The sequence below is a fragment of the Hyaloscypha bicolor genome (genome assembly GCF_002865645.1).
Source record: "Hyaloscypha bicolor E unplaced genomic scaffold K444scaffold_92, whole genome shotgun sequence".
Classification (NCBI taxonomy): Eukaryota; Fungi; Ascomycota; class Leotiomycetes; order Helotiales; family Hyaloscyphaceae; genus Hyaloscypha; species Hyaloscypha bicolor.
The window spans coordinates 421757-436527 of NW_020194594.1; the positions used below are offsets into that span (position 1 = coordinate 421757).

The 14771-nt window shown below is 49.1% G+C and overlaps 4 protein-coding genes across 4 annotated transcripts; 3 read left to right on the forward strand and 1 right to left on the reverse strand.

Annotated features, from left to right (window-relative positions):
• Positions 1 to 270: 270 nt before the first annotated feature.
• Positions 271 to 2663, reverse strand: K444DRAFT_432454 (Vps5-domain-containing protein). The gene is made up of 7 exons (XM_024872780.1): positions 2531 to 2663; positions 2305 to 2468; positions 2186 to 2248; positions 1637 to 2133; positions 1206 to 1589; positions 557 to 1159; positions 271 to 496 (listed from the first exon to the last, which is right to left on the reverse strand). The coding sequence occupies exons 2-7, from the start codon at positions 2420 to 2422 to the stop codon at positions 332 to 334; spliced, it is 1830 nt and encodes a 609-aa protein (XP_024735338.1). The 5' UTR covers positions 2423 to 2468; positions 2531 to 2663; the 3' UTR covers positions 271 to 331.
• Positions 2664 to 5013: 2350 nt separating this feature from the next.
• Positions 5014 to 7268, forward strand: K444DRAFT_643997 (TAF5-like protein; the record flags this gene model as incomplete). The annotated part of the gene is made up of 3 exons (XM_024884909.1): positions 5014 to 5280; positions 5330 to 6156; positions 6209 to 7268. 3 exons carry the CDS (start codon positions 5014 to 5016, stop codon positions 7266 to 7268), a joined length of 2154 nt encoding a protein of 717 aa, XP_024735339.1.
• Positions 7269 to 7880: 612 nt separating this feature from the next.
• On the forward strand, positions 7881 to 9579 carry K444DRAFT_432548 (uncharacterized protein). Its single transcript, XM_024872781.1, has 3 exons — positions 7881 to 8024; positions 8211 to 9226; positions 9282 to 9579. The coding sequence occupies exons 1-3, from the start codon at positions 7979 to 7981 to the stop codon at positions 9327 to 9329; spliced, it is 1110 nt and encodes a 369-aa protein (XP_024735340.1). The 5' UTR covers positions 7881 to 7978; the 3' UTR covers positions 9330 to 9579.
• Positions 9580 to 11033: 1454 nt separating this feature from the next.
• Positions 11034 to 13426, forward strand: K444DRAFT_664514 (HET-domain-containing protein). Its single transcript, XM_024886971.1, has 2 exons — positions 11034 to 11434; positions 11482 to 13426. Exons 1-2 carry the CDS (start codon positions 11116 to 11118, stop codon positions 13215 to 13217), a joined length of 2055 nt encoding a protein of 684 aa, XP_024735341.1. The 5' UTR covers positions 11034 to 11115; the 3' UTR covers positions 13218 to 13426.
• Positions 13427 to 14771: the final 1345 nt, after the last annotated feature.

Here is a 14771-nt window from a genome sequence, read left to right on the forward strand (position 1 = left end):
GGCAGAGGATGGAGGGGCGAAGAAAGGAGAGGAAGTGGAGATGGTTACTGTTAGGAAGGATGGCGTGCTGGTTAAGGTTCCGGCGTTGAGTAGGGGGGAGAGGAGGGGGAAGAGCTGATCTGGATGATTATGGATGAGATGTGTATGATGCGTGCGGTGTGTATAATATGTGTATACAGGAGGGAAGAAAAACAAAGAGGCAGGTGTTGAAAAGGATTATTCTATGTACAGTACAGGTCGAATACCACGAGAAGTTGAATGGTATACCCATTCATCCCCACCCAAGAACTATTTTCATCATCAAAACCAAAACTCTTTTTCGTCATCAGGTCTAGTCCTCGCCATCCTCAGCTGTATTCGTAGCAGCACCTTGGCTTTCCTCTGATGACCTCTGAGCAATAGGTCTCGCAGCCGGCTCAACAGGAGGCTTGTAGAAGACATCTTCGTTTTCTTCGGCGTCCAGCTGCATTAGGAACGTTTCCCAGAGTTCGATTAACTACGATTGTTAGTTATATTTCTTCAACGAAGAGAATGCAGGTAGGAGTAGGAGACATACCTCTTTCTGGGCCTCCACAGCACTCTCCAAGAAAGTCTCCACCGCACTCTTAAAATCCTCAACCTTCTCCCTCTCAAACCTATCCAGCTCATTCCTCATCAACTTTCCCATATCCTCAAACAGCAATCTCGCTTGATGGACTTTCCTCTCTGCATCTGCTACCTCGCCATGCATCTGTGTCAATCTATCTTGTTGGGTCTTTCCTTGCCTCAGAAGCTTCTCTTGTGTTGATTTTCTCTTCTGCATTTCCTGTTCAGCGTTATGCCAGGAATGGAACGCTTTTTGGCGAGACGAGAAAGCTTGCTTGATGCTGCCGATTAAGCGGATGTATTCGTCGATTGTGATACCGAGGGTAAGGACATCTTGCTGGGCTTGGCGGTCATACAACTCCTTGATACGAAGTTGAAGATCTGAGAGACCTTCTAGCGGTCCAGCTAGAGATGGGGAGAGCTCAACTGCCGAGAGCTGATGCAGAGATGTGGAAAATTCGCCAGCCGCTTCAGCAAGGCCTTTGCGTTGGCTTACTACCACGTCCATGGCCTTCAGGAGGGCTTTGAGCTGATTCTCGAGTGCATCGAGGTATATCCGTCGGTCGTGAAACCACTAAAAAAGTCAATAATAGCTTCTCCGCTTATAGAAATCTACTCACATCATCCTGCTCAATGAATTTGCCACCTCCACCCACGGATATGTTTGTTAACCCACTGAACATACCCTTACTCTCCCCGAGGCCAGGCTCTTTCCGCTCCTTGTGCTTAACATCAACATTGAATGCTTCGCTCTCCAAAAACAATTTCAAATCGCTATCATGTTGGAGTGTAGGATGGGCAGCAGTTTTGTTCAACATCCGTTCCAAAGCAGCTCTTCTCGATTCGACGAAATTGGTATCAAATCGACCAACAGCTTGTTTCTCGGGAGGCGGTGGGACAACAACCCCTGGATTGTTCGCATGCAGGGAACTGTAAAGCCATAGAAAATCTCTGTATCTCCTCGTCACTTCGAATTCGGGTTGACGATAAGCTTTGGAGGTTGTCTGAAGAATCAGCACATCTCTCTCGAAATAGACCCAGCAGCTCTTACCTTTGTCCGCACAAGATATACAATATGCGAGCTAGTCAAGTCCCCAACTTTATGCGGATCCCCAACCGTGATATAGAAATTCGGCTTCGCAGCTTGCTCAATGCTAACGCTAGGCTGCGTATCCCTCCTCGAGGGAGCCGCTTGAGCCGGCTGTACAGGAGGTGGCACTCTCGGGCCAGCAGGAGGCTCAATGTCATCGCTTAAATCGACAGAATCTAACATGCTCCTGCTAATCGAGCTCTGCGATGAGGCCATTGGTTGCCTGATGTTGTGGGTTACGACTTGCTCCTTCTGCGGCGGCGCCGGAGGTTGGTCGACTTGTGGAACGGGCGCATTGTCCCCAAGTGGTCCTAAGGGTCCTAGAGAGTCGTCTAGAGCTTCTAGACGGACGGGTTGCGTGCCTGGTCTGCGGGGTGTGCGTGGGTTGCGTCCTGCTGGGGATTTGAGGGGTTGTGACGAAGAGGGTTCGAGGGATTGATTTGATTTCGAGGATGATTCTGGGATAGATGTTAGATGTGCAGAGAGTTGACGAATGGTTGATTGGCTGACCTAACTGTTCTCCAAAGCCCGAAGCATCTGAAGGCTTTGATGCGGTTGCGCTTGATGGGACGTCTGTGCCAGTCAACCTCTGCACCCAATTTTCTTGTCAGCTCTCATCATATACTTACCACCCCATGGTGAGTCTGTCCCGTCCAAATCCATCTTTGCTGATTGTGTTGATGCAGCTTGGATTTGTGCTGCAGGAAGCTCTTGAAAGTTGGAGCTGGAGCTGCTGTTTGTCGACATGGTGGAGGCTAGGCTTGCATCGCCGCTTTTGCCAAGGCTGGGGAGGCTACGAAATCAGGGATCAGCTGAAAGCACAACATAACTTGTGGAATTGAGATGAATTCTCACAATAAAATCAAATTATTCGCAAGAATTGGGTTCGCAATCTCTATGGGTTGCTCGTCTGACCGATGTGTCTTACTGTAGTTATTGACTAGCTATCCATGGCGTGGACGTGGCTTCGACGGTCAGGCTGCAGCCAAATGTCCCGCACGCCGAAGGCAATGACCTTGACTTTGGCATCACGCCATCGAGAAAGCCAGTCAGAGCAACATGTATGGCTAATTGACATCACGACCGGTATACCATCCAGTACCCCAAGCATAACTGCGATCTCTTCCCCCAAGACACTTACGCTCATGTTCCCATATCCTCATCACCATCACCCTCCACCTTCGGCCCATTGCCATGACTCCTCCCTTTCTCCAATCCCTCCAAGAACGTCCTCGCCTTCTCCCACAACTCAGCCTCCATATCCCTCTCCACCCTCCCGCTCCTACTATTCAACCAACCAATATCCAGTTTCCCCATCCCGCCATCCGCAATCGTCGTCTCTCCCACAGGAGCTGTCTTCCCAAACTCATTGATTTGCTTGTCCTTCTTCGCCTTGTCCGTAGGGAGGATATCTGCTTCTTCTAGCCCCAGTATCTGCCTCTTTAGTCCTATATCGATCGATTGGAGGGTGTTGAGGTATGATTCCGACGCTGACTTGAAGGCTTCTTTGCGGTCATCGATGGGAGTGTCGGGGGTGTATTGGGAAGCTGAGAGTGCTTTGAGGGCGAGGCCAGCGGATTTGAGGAGTTCGGTTATGCTCTGCGAATTGTTAGTTGCTGGATCTTGGGGCTGCATCAAGTGCGCTCACCTTGTCAATGTCGTTGAGCTGCTGGATTCGTTCTGCCTTCGTGAAGGGCTGGAAAGAGGACGATTGGGCGTCTCCGTTTGATGGGGAAGACATTGTTCCGGGTTTTGGATGCGGTAACGTTCGCAGAACAGGCAATGAAGACGGCCTTTTCTTAAAGTCAGAGAAACACGCTTCTAAATTCTTTGGATTCTCGAGGAGCTGCTCAGATGAGGAAGAATGCGGCTCTGCGGGAAAGGTGCATTAGCGTTACCCTAGCTCATCTGGAGAACATCAGACAAAAAGCATCTTCACTCTTCACCCACATATCCTCAAATCTGAATTCATCACCCACTACCATACATTCTTATCAATCTCATCCAGCTACCGAGAGAACCACGAACTGAGGGCATGTCGAGGGGCTTCTATGCAGGCTGAAGGGTGTGAGGAGTGAAGAAGAGACAGCAGCCATCATGTCGAGTCACCAGCCCCAAGGTCCTGGAAATGGACCGCCGAGTGCTGGAATGTCGATGCAGCATCAACAGGGAATTCAGCCACCGCCACAACCCTCGCAGAGCATGTCGCAGCAGAATTTAAACCAAATTGTAAGACTCTATTTGCTTGGTAGTTGCCTGATCTGGCCTGCTTTGCTGTATTGGTCTGCGTTGTGCTGCGTTGTGCTTCGTTGTGCTTTTCAACTGTGCGAAATTTGAAGTCTAGGAATGCTCAAGATTTCCTAATGGAAAACGAGGATGGCCCTGATCTAGTGATTTCTTGAGCTGTGAAGGAAGGTGTCTGTCGCTAAGCATGAGCATGGTTTCATGTCTAGTGCACCTTCCTATTTGATATGATTCTTTGGTGAATCTTGACTCTGAAGCTGAACTTCTTCATCCATAATACTTCCACCTCTGAGAGCAAAAGCAGCACCTTCCAAACTTCTCGGAAGCGTATCAATACCATTTCGTCTTCACAATGGGAGCTGAGGGACTGGCGGAGGAGCCGCACACGAACTGGTTGACCAGCTTGTTGGGCCTTTTGCCAGGTCTGAATGTATGCTTGAAGAAGTCCCCCCTCTATGCTCTGTGGAAACAGTGCTTCAGTCACACTCAGTCACCCTCGACGTGAACTCAACCTCCCTGTTACTTAATTTGCTTGCGTTGTATTTGAAGAAAGAGAAGGGTCTGTTCTCTGAGGATCTCCACGAAAGAGAAAAACTCTCGAGCAGTGCTAAATAATCATGACCCGATTTCTTCAAATTCGCTATCTTAGGCGAGATGGCATCTTCACATCAATTCACTGCATCTCGGCCCGGGCAAGGCCACCTCGTCTTTGAATCTCAGGCCGAGACTCAATCTTCAACCTTCCTTACCCTGCACCCGAACTCCTCCACACCAAAGCATCCCCACACTCCCTAACTGCTGCAGCCTCTTCTTTCGGCAGGGTGGCCATTGTCAGTCCCTTTGATCCCTCATTATCTCGTACTTCTACCACCCTCGTTATCACGCTCTGCTCTCCTGCGCTGCTCAAGATGGTTTCCTCCGGCAGTAAGAAATCCCCCCAGTCGGGCCAAAAGAAGGCTTTTACATCGGGCCGCGCTGCGACAGCAAAGTCTCCATCATTGGACTGACCACTACTATCAGTGTCTGAGAAGTCTCTACCATCTGGCCGGTCTATGACGGAGAAGCCTTCATCATCCGGCCCAGCTGCGACAGAGATGTCTTCACTTGCGGGCAGATCGGCTGCCAATTTACAACCACCACGCCCATTAACACAAGCTGACGCTGTGAACAAAAAGGTCATCGAATACCTGGTCAAGAAGGGCTACATGAGAACTGAACAGACGCTCCGCCAAGAATCAGCGCATCTCGACAAAGATGGCAGACCCATTCATAACCACATTGAGGAACTAGGCAACATCAAGTATACCCGCGGATACAAGCTGTTGTGCGGTTGGATTGACCAAAACCTTGACCTCTATAAGGCGAGTTGCATCCTCCAAGACACCCTTTCACACCTGATAGATTGAATAGTTTGAGTTGAACCGACTGCCATGGCCCATCTTTGTCTACTCCTACCTGGACCTGATCATCACCGACGCGGTAGACGACGGCGAGATGTTTTTCCGTGAATTTAGCCCACAATTTGAGAAGCTCCATGCGGATGAACTTCGCGTCTTTGAGACCATCAAACTCCGCTCTCAGGTCTTCGAGAATTCGACCGCAAAGCTCTACCGCAACACGAAATACCTCTTGCCCCTCAATAAGAACGTATACTTCAACCTTCTTACCTTCCTTGAATCGAACGCCAACTCGGGCGGCACTGTCATCATCTACCTGCTTCAAACGTATTGCGAGGTACGGGAGACGGAACGAGGCCCTATGGACCAGTACAGCTTCGAGGCGATCATCAATCAGGCGCGCGGGCTCGGCTCTGAAGGTGACGATGCAGGTCTTCAAGAAGGGATTCCCGGCGCATTCACCGGAGTCACTAACAAAGACATTATGGACAACACAGCAGTATTGAAGCTCGGCCCTATGGCCATGGATCCCGACCTCGCTAGTGATGTGCGAGCTGAACTGGAGGAGGAGGATCGACTCAATACCGCCACCCTTCCGGAAGGCAAGAGCTCCCTGGTGGATGAGTTCGACCGAAACATCAAGCGAGAGGATAGCGCGGATGGTCCTTCCCGCACCGAAATCCCCTACCCTGCATCTCGCGCTCGAGATGTGGTTATGGAAGTCCAAAAGATCAAGGAAAACCGTGATCGCTTCAGAATTGATAACGCCACCGAGATGAAGACTGGAATCGCTCCAGGCGTCTCCATTTGCATGTTTACCTTCCACAACACCCTCGATTCGTAAGTTCCTCCTCTGCACCCGCTGCTAACGTGACGGCTGACTTGCCTCTAGCATCACCTGTGTCCAGTTCTCCGATGATAATAACCTTGTCGCTGTTGGCACCCAGGAGTCTTATATCCGAGTCTGGAACCTTCACGGCGATCCTCTTCCCACGAAGGTCAGATCTGCCCTGAATGATCCACCAACCAGCTCTCGCCGCCTCATCGGACACTCTGGCCCTGTCTACGAGGTTTCCTTCTCCCCCTCCATCGAAGGCCCCGCCAATGCCGACGAGAATACTCCAGCCACCAACCCTCGACTCCTTCTCTCCTGTTCTGCCGACGGCACAATCCGCCTCTGGTCTCTCGAGACTTGGACCTGCCTTGTCGTTTATAAAGGCCATGAAGGTCCTGTTTGGCAGGTGAAGTGGGGTCCGTTCGGCCACTACTTTGCTACCTGTGGCTGGGACAGAACCGTTCGTGTCTGGGCTCAAGATCATATCTCGTGTGTCCGTATGATGGTCGGTCATGACACCAGCGTCAATCAAATTGCCTGGCACCCGAACGGTGCTTACGTCTTCTCTGCCAGTGACCAAGCTGACAAGTCTATCCGCATGTGGTCCTTTGTCTCGGGTGAGTGTGTCCGCGTCTTCACTGGCCATACCGACACCCTTAGCGCTCTCGAATGCAGCCCGAATGGTAGGATCCTAGCCTCGGCCGACCAAAGCGGTACCATCTTCCTCTGGGATCTCGAGCATGGCAAACAAATTAAGCGTTGCCGCGGCCACCACAAAGGCGGTATCTGGTCCCTCTCCTTCAGCATCGAGACATCAGTCCTCTGTTCCGGTGGTGCAGATGGCACTGTTCGAGTCTGGGATGTCGCCGTCCCTGCCGATCCACACAAGGCCGACCGCAATGAGACTGTTGCTACAGGCGGTCAGGCAGATGCTACTCGTATCAATACCGGCAATCAACCTGCTGCTCCGGCCACCGTTGGTGCCAAGAAGAAGGGCAAGGACACCATGATTACCCCTGATCAGATCAGTGCTTTCCCCACCAAGAAGTCGCCGGTCTATAAGGTGAAGTTCACTCGCATGAATTTGATCGTTGCTGGTAGTTGCTTCTTGCCATAGGCACATCGCCTCGACCTTTACTCGCTGTACTACTCTCCCGGCTTTTGACTCGAAATCGGCACTAGCAGACAATTCATTATCATCGCAGATTTTCCTTTCAAAGAGAGTATATAGGACCGAAAACGGTGGCGTCTTATTCAGATGGGAGCGAGCGCGAAACATGGAAGGCTACCATGGGAGGCGTACAGAGAATATAGGATCAAGAAAATTTCATGAATGTGCTGAGATTTATTGTGATACTATGACGTGGTTCTTGTGTTAGGCCCATATATGCAGCAAGGCTACTTCTTTTCGTCTCTCTTCCTGACCTTTTCCTTTTCGTCCCTTGCATATTCAGTTCTATTATATCTCGATGTCCCACCTCTCGCTGTACAATTAGTCCACTACTTCTCTGCCCCCCACCCCCTCAATCTCCGGCACCACGGGACGGCTGGGCGCGACTGCATGTGCAAACATCAGACAGGGGTGTGGGGAGGGCGCCCTCGCAGCCTCACCACACTCTGTGTGACGTGAGAGCTACAAGAGCTGGCCCTCCCCCAGCGCTCGATTTGCAAACCCCCCACCAAATTCTCATACCATTCTCCCACCGAACCGACTCTCACAGTCCTCCCTCTGGCGCCCTCATTAGGCACCAGCAACGCCCTGCGTCATGGACGAATTCACCGGGGCGCCCTTCACACCGCCCTTCTCCGACGAGCCAATGGGCATGGATGATGGCTTCAGCATGCAGCCCAACGATTGGCAGCAGAACGACTGGTGAGCGCACTGATTTTTTTTTTAGCTGACGAAGAATCAGGGCGCCGTGTATGTGTAGCAGACAGTTTCCCAGCGCCCTCCTTGGCAACGCAGAGCCTTTTCCGTTTCCAGGCTGGGATATGCCCAGCAGCTTGGTCGAGACCCGCAGATTTGCCGACAGTGAGCGAAGCTCACAACTCTTCCCAGAATTCCAAGCGGACAATACATTGTGTTCTGCTCGTCCATCCGCCTCGGTAGACACGAACCGTTTGGCAGAAGATGGACTCCCGGCCACTGAGTTTTTGGATGGGATTTTTGACAGCAACGGCCGGCCAATGCAAGCGATGACCCTCAAGGCCAAAAACGATGGGCGTTTCTCACCTCACCTCCTGGACAGTTCCGGTTCCCGACCCTCACCCCCTAACAACGGTCCTCCGACCTCTGTGTCGAGTGCAAACAACCGAGCGCAACTTGACGGTCCTGAGCTACCCCGACTCGCAGATCTAGAATATTTGGCAGCCCTGCCTCATTCAGTTCTGACGGAAATTTCGAAGAATGTTGCCGAAGCTATTGTTGCCAAGCAGAAAGCAATACAACAGTCTCGTGAACAAGAGACCCCGCCACAACTACCCGAAGGGAGACCGCCCAAGAATGCCGCGACTGGTGCCAACCACGTCTTCAGATGCGAACAACCTGGTTGCAAAACGACTTTTCGGCGCAACAAAGATCGGCTACGTCATGTTCGTCAGAAGCATACAGCCGATGTGAAGACCTTTTCTTGCCCCGTCATCGATTGTCCTAAGGGTCATGGCCACGAGTTTCATCGAAGCGACAAGCTCCGCGATCATTTGCGTGGAGAGAGAATCTCTTCCCTCGAGTGGTGCTGTGTGGTACCTGGATGCTCCGATATTGTTGCCACCCGGGTTGGCCTCATTGACCACCTTGGCCAACATGACTTTGAAACAAGAAAATCCAACAACCGTCTCTTCGTTGAATACGGCTTTGCCTTGCATTCGCGATACAATTACTTGCACGCAGGGTACATCTGTTCCATTCAGGGCTGTCCATTTGGCACAGATGATGAGGCTACTATGCTTGGCCATCTGTCAAATCCTCACAACGGCCCTTCCTGTCCTTGCCCCATTCCGAACTGTGGAAAAACATTCCAAGACTGGTTATCAACCTCCAGGCATCTTGCTCAAGCTCATGACCATGATACAAGAGTTCGTTTTCAGCGGGAGATACGACTACAAAAACAAAAAATGAATTGCGGAACAGTTTTATGCCCCATCTGCGAACACGAAATCTTCGATGCAAGACTGCTAAAGGTCAGAGCTCACTGGCAGAAACATAACCACGAACAACGTCTTCAAGCCTCAGAAGCACTCACGGAAGCCGTTGTGTCCGCATTGGGATCATATACATTCCTGCACGAAGATCACCTTGGGAAGCCTTACCGGGGGCCGTCTATCAGGCTGTATGGTGATAAGTTCTTTCCATATATGATTCTACCAGACGAGGAGTTGAACAAACTGCGTACAGATAAGGATTTCGAGCGAGCTGGAGCAGAACTCAGAGCCGCTATCGAACTCTGCAAAAATGGGAAGCATTCTTGATTCGGTGGATACTGTCGGCTTCCTTTTGTCGATTTTGATTTATCTCCTTTAGTTCAGGCTGGAAGTTTTGATCTCAATTAAATTTCTTTTATGTTCGGTATGAATTTCCTGAAGTCTCCAGGTCAGGGGTGAGAGTAAGATAGTTCAAAACGTCAGTCACGGTCTCAACGCCGGGCTTCTAACGGCTTCTAACGGTTGTTTTGGATTAGTTAGTTATGGAAATGAAAGTTTGCTTTGTTTACGAGCTGCTGTTTTTGACTGCCTCTTCGTGACCCTTGTAGATGAGACTCGAATTCTACGCTTTGGGTTAATGATAAGAATCCAAGTACTAATGGCTTTCCCTATCCCTCAGTTATGGTACTCTGGCTTACTTGCCCTTTCATCATGCATCCTCGGGGTTCCGCATCACCTGGGGAAGGTTTACCAAGCTCTTTTCGAGCTGACGGAGATCCCGACAAAACGATTTAAAAATTCCCAACGCCACATTCACGAAACTTCATTAAGCAGTTGTCTTTTGCACTCACATAACTCCTAAAACATACCTCAATGCCAGAAAGATCTCACTCACGGCGTGGAGTAAGGGTGGATTTTTTTGCTAACAATAAAGTGCCCTGGGTCGGCGAAATCAAGAAAGCAAAAGATATATTGGCAAGGCGGGGGAGGGATGGAAACTCGGAAGACATGCGGTGGAATTCAGACGAGTGAGTAAATGGAATGAGGGAAGGGAATAGTTGGAGACGTGGTGGAGATGGCGTATTATTGGGATTTTGGGCGTGGAAAGGGAGACCGATGGGGGGAAGGTGGGAAGTGAGAGGCTTGGCCTGAGTCTGAGATCCGAGAATTGCTAGACTAGTCAAGTAAACTATACAACAAAGCACTGTCTAAAGGAGAAATGACGACGACGTTACGATGTATGCTTTCTAGGTGGGTTTCTTGGGTCGAGCTGCGTTCTACATAGACTAAGTGGGTGGGTTCTTTAAATACACGATCAATATTAATCCTCATAGGCATTGGAAAGTCGACATCAGCGTTTTCCATTTCCGTTTGGACCCGAGCAATTCCTGTTATGACCTAAGTTGTGTTCTAAGCCCCTGAGTTGCCGCTTAGTTATCCTTCGAATCTTAAACAAGGGAACGCCTTCAAGGACGATCGGGTAATTCCCCCCCCCCCCCCCCCCCCAAAATCCGTCTATAGATAAATTTCGAAAATGTTTATTGGCTAGACACAGCTACCTCTTTGGAATTGCCAAGATGTCCTGGTAGTATCCGTTTGTGCTCCCCTAGCGAATAGCATTTATGGATCATCAAAAGGAAGCAGAAATTGGAGCCTCGGCGAGCGGGTCGGATTAAATATAGTCCGAATACTGTAGGCAACTGCTGAGAAGCCAGTCAACAGACCTCCATCGCCAACCTGACGAAGTGCTACATCATCGCCCATCTGGAACCGAGGCACCAGTACCGACACAACTATCTGTACATCTACCCAAAGGGGCCACCATGCTGTGTGCCAAGTGTCAAACACTATGCAGCTCAATCGATCCGCATCAAGACAATGATTTTATCCACCATGAAACCTTGGAAGAGCTTCGTACAAGCTCTATTTGGGGATGCCATCTCTGTAAAATAATTCACAGAGCCTTCAAAGAGAAACCCTATGAATCCATCAGCGTTTCATCGAAGGTGATTATAAAGACGAGACAGGACAGTGGTATCGAGGTGTCCTTTGTGGACCCTGTCCCGAAATCAGCTGGTGACCATCGAAATGGCAGGAAATCACCAGTGGTCTATGTTATTTTCCAGAGCATCAACCTGCCGCGTAAGTTTAGGTGCGCGCAAATTCATCTGTACTAAGAATAAAACCAGGCCGATTCACGTCAACGTTGCAGCTCTCCGAAACTTCCAATGACCCGAATACCGGGTCTGAGCCCGCCTGCCGGCTAGCTGCGACATGGTTAGAAGAGTGCCTTGAAACTCACAAAAGATGCTTGGCATCCACAGCTGGGGATCCACCCTTGCCGCATAGAGTCATTGACGTTGGTTTAATTGACGATTTGGCTGAGCCATACTTACTAGAGACATCTGGTCAAATGGGGAAGTATCTAACACTCAGTCACTGCTGGGGAGGAGGAAGTCCAATCAAGACCACCAAGGAAAACATTCAGCGCCATCGGACCGGAGTTAAACTTGCAGATTTGCCACGCACCTTCCGTGATGCAGTTCACGTTGCGCGCAAACTTGGCTGCAGATACCTATGGATAGATTCTTTATGCATAATCCAGGACGACCGAAAGGACTGGGAAGTCGAAGCGATATTGATGCATCAATACTACAAACAGTCATTGCTAACAATTGCAGCCGCCGACGGAAACAACAGCGATGCCGGCCTCTTTCGAGACAGAGACGGACTAAAAAATCGACCCTTCGAACTTGGGTTTACTGACGTTAACGGCTCTTCACGGCAGCTATATGCCTATACGAACACCATGTCATTCGAGCTAGCAAGATCTAGTCTTTCCGAATCATTCAAACCAAGCCCGCTATATGACAGGGCCTGGGTCTTCCAAGAGCAAGCATTATCGCCGCGGACCCTGACCTATGCCCGAGATCGCTTGTCGTGGAGATGTCAAGAGATGCTCTTCGACGAGCGGGCCCCGCTCATGAAAAGTGTCGAGGACTTTATCATAAAAGACAAGACGACCAACATTGTCAGGAGAGGAGGCGATCCTCGGAGTACTGATGCAACCATTGCCGAGCTCCAACAGAAATGGATATTCCCGGGGCTCAGTCCAAATTCAAGCCGCAGCGTCGCGAACACAGGGTATCACGCAAAGTGTTGCTACTTGCCCAAAGACGAATTCTTCGTTGAATGGGGGAATGTGGTTCGGGATTATACTCAACGAGGCATGACATATCAATCGGACAAGCTCATAGCCATCCAAGGAATTGCTGACGCACTGGCGCCAATCGCCTCTAGGACCTACTTTGCAGGCATCTGGGTTGAATCGACGAAGTCGATTTTCATGGGGCTGCTGTGGTCCTCGACGCGACCAAAGTTGAAACCATCCCAAAGGCTCGACATCGCCCCGTCTTGGTCCTGGGCTTCCACTGAAGGCGCGGTATTATGGCCGGGCCATTGGCTTTGTCGATTGCAGTCGAGGATCCAAATTCTTGAACTCAAGCGCTCCGGAACGGCAGTGAAGGCTACTGCAGAGCTCATTGTCGAGGTGAAGCTCAGACCCGCATTCGTAGAGGATAACCAAGTCTTTGCTGTAATAAACTGGCCAGAAGAGCACACGGAGAAGCTCTCTGGGCAATCAACAAATGCTCCCCCCAGTTCAAGATGGCCTCTTGATAAGCGAGAAATTCCTCTTTCTCTCGACGAGAACCTTGGGAGCAATGTCCAAATCTGGTTTGCCGAATTGGCGGCCGGAGAGGTTCATACTCAGGCAAACAGGAAGGACGTGCATTGTCTTGTTTTGCTTGGTTGTGGCGAGAACTCCTCCACTTTTCGTCGGGTAGGATATTCCATGTGGAAAGAGTCTATGTGGGCGAGCTCAGAACTACCGGAAACAAGAAAAACGACGCTGGCGATTCTGTAGACACGCGAAGCGTCGGCCGCGCCGGTAGGCCGTCTCAGTCTTGGTTGTGATTTGTACTTAGGTAAAACGATTGTTACGTTTTCGATATCCCATACTTGTTGACTCGGGGGTTGGGCCGTTTATCGGCGAATCCTTCTATAGCGTATTCCACAACTAATTCAATTATTAAAACTCGTAAACATTTGTAGCCGTTTTAATAGAAACTCCCGTTACCTCTTATAGTCTCCGAATTACTAAATCGCAAGTTCTATTTATTTGTTGTTGTCTTGAAATTATAAAGTGATTCTGGTAATTCGAAAGGTTCGGGCCCTGAAGACGGGCCGTGAGGCCTGAAATCACTTAAAAATCGCCTAATAATAAGAACTTCTGTCAGCAGGCGGGGCACTATGCGGCTCAGGTATCTTGATTACTTCATTCCTTTTTACGCTTTATTTCACGTTTCATCAGCTACAACTTCATGATCTCTGGCTCCCCCACCTCACCATACAACAAGTTTCCAGACTTCGACTCGCTTTCAAATCAACCGGCAGTCTAGCTTTTTGAATTACTTTCTGCAAACTCCGGTCCTCCCACAATTCAAGATGGCTGTTCCCGGGAGCGCTGCCGCGAAAAGGGCGAGGATTGAGGGATATATAGGTCAACTCTATGGAGGATATCAACCGATGTCAGTTCCAAGATCCCTGCGCGACACGTGGTCAATCGTCAAGTGAGCCCTTATTATCCTGCTCGATCAACGGGGGAAAAAGTGGAGGCAATAGGATGGGCCATTATTCTTTGGCTAGCCCCGCAAAGAGTTGGTAGCATGGTACTGGTTTTGAATTTTCAACTAGCCAGGGGGCTAATTCTGGGAGTTCTAAGCCTTATTTCTATTGCTTAAGGCAAAATTTTTTTTGGGGCAAAGTGAATCGCGTATTTCTACAGGGCTTTCTCCAGTGGATAAGCCCCTGGAGCATAGCCTGGAGCATTGCATAGAGTGTAATTTAATATAATTATTATTTATATTTATCCTTGCCTTATATAAGAGTGCCATAAAAGCTGCTAGTATAGCGTTTGCTTGTTTTTAAGCCAGGAATCATGATTTTAGTACTAAATTTTTTTTAAATATAGTAATTATTAGGAAGGTCACGTGGAATTAAAATCCACGCCCCAGTTAAGACAGGTTAAATTAATATTTAATAATTACTCTTTATTCTAGTGCGTTTTTTAAATATTAAGAGGCATTAAAATAGCCTAATAATATTTCCTTTTATGCCCTATTATCTATTAGTAATAGTTAATTTAATTACAGGCGAGACAACTTACCGCTATATAATATTAGGTGATTTAAAGAGTTTTGACAAATAATGCCTTATTCTGTCTTATATAGCTAGCCCAGATTTTGGGTTTAATTTCATGTAATAGATTTTATACGGGAATTAATTTAATATTACGTTTCCTAATATTATTACGTCCAAGTTTAATTGAGATTTGGGTATACGTAATAATACTATAGTAGTTATTCTCTAGTAAGAGGCTTATTATAATAACCGCTAGAATAATACTATTTCTTAGAAA

What these genes read in the sequence shown, in the direction of transcription:
- K444DRAFT_432454 (XM_024872780.1), bottom strand. Translation starts at nt 2,422, where the DNA reads ATGTCGACAAACAGCAGCTCCAGCTCCAACTTTCAAGAGCTTCCTGCA. An exon ending in GGGCTTTGGAGAACAGTTAG is followed by an intron (nt 2,134 to 2,185) that starts GTCAGCCAATCA and finishes CATCTATCCCAG; the next exon opens with AATCATCCTCGAAATCAAAT. An exon ending in TATATCTTGTGCGGACAAAG is followed by an intron (nt 1,590 to 1,636) that starts GTAAGAGCTGCT and finishes CTGATTCTTCAG; the next exon opens with ACAACCTCCAAAGCTTATCG.
- K444DRAFT_432548 (XM_024872781.1), top strand. Translation starts at nt 7,979, where the DNA reads ATGATGGCTTCAGCATGCAGCCCAACGATTGGCAGCAGAACGACTG. An exon ending in GATTGGCAGCAGAACGACTG is followed by an intron (nt 8,025 to 8,210) that starts GTGAGCGCACTG and finishes AACTCTTCCCAG; the next exon opens with AATTCCAAGCGGACAATACA. An exon ending in CTCATGACCATGATACAAGA is followed by an intron (nt 9,227 to 9,281) that starts GTTCGTTTTCAG and finishes ATTGCGGAACAG; the next exon opens with TTTTATGCCCCATCTGCGAA.
- K444DRAFT_664514 (XM_024886971.1), top strand. Translation starts at nt 11,116, where the DNA reads ATGCTGTGTGCCAAGTGTCAAACACTATGCAGCTCAATCGATCCGCAT. An exon ending in CCAGAGCATCAACCTGCCGC is followed by an intron (nt 11,435 to 11,481) that starts GTAAGTTTAGGT and finishes GAATAAAACCAG; the next exon opens with GCCGATTCACGTCAACGTTG.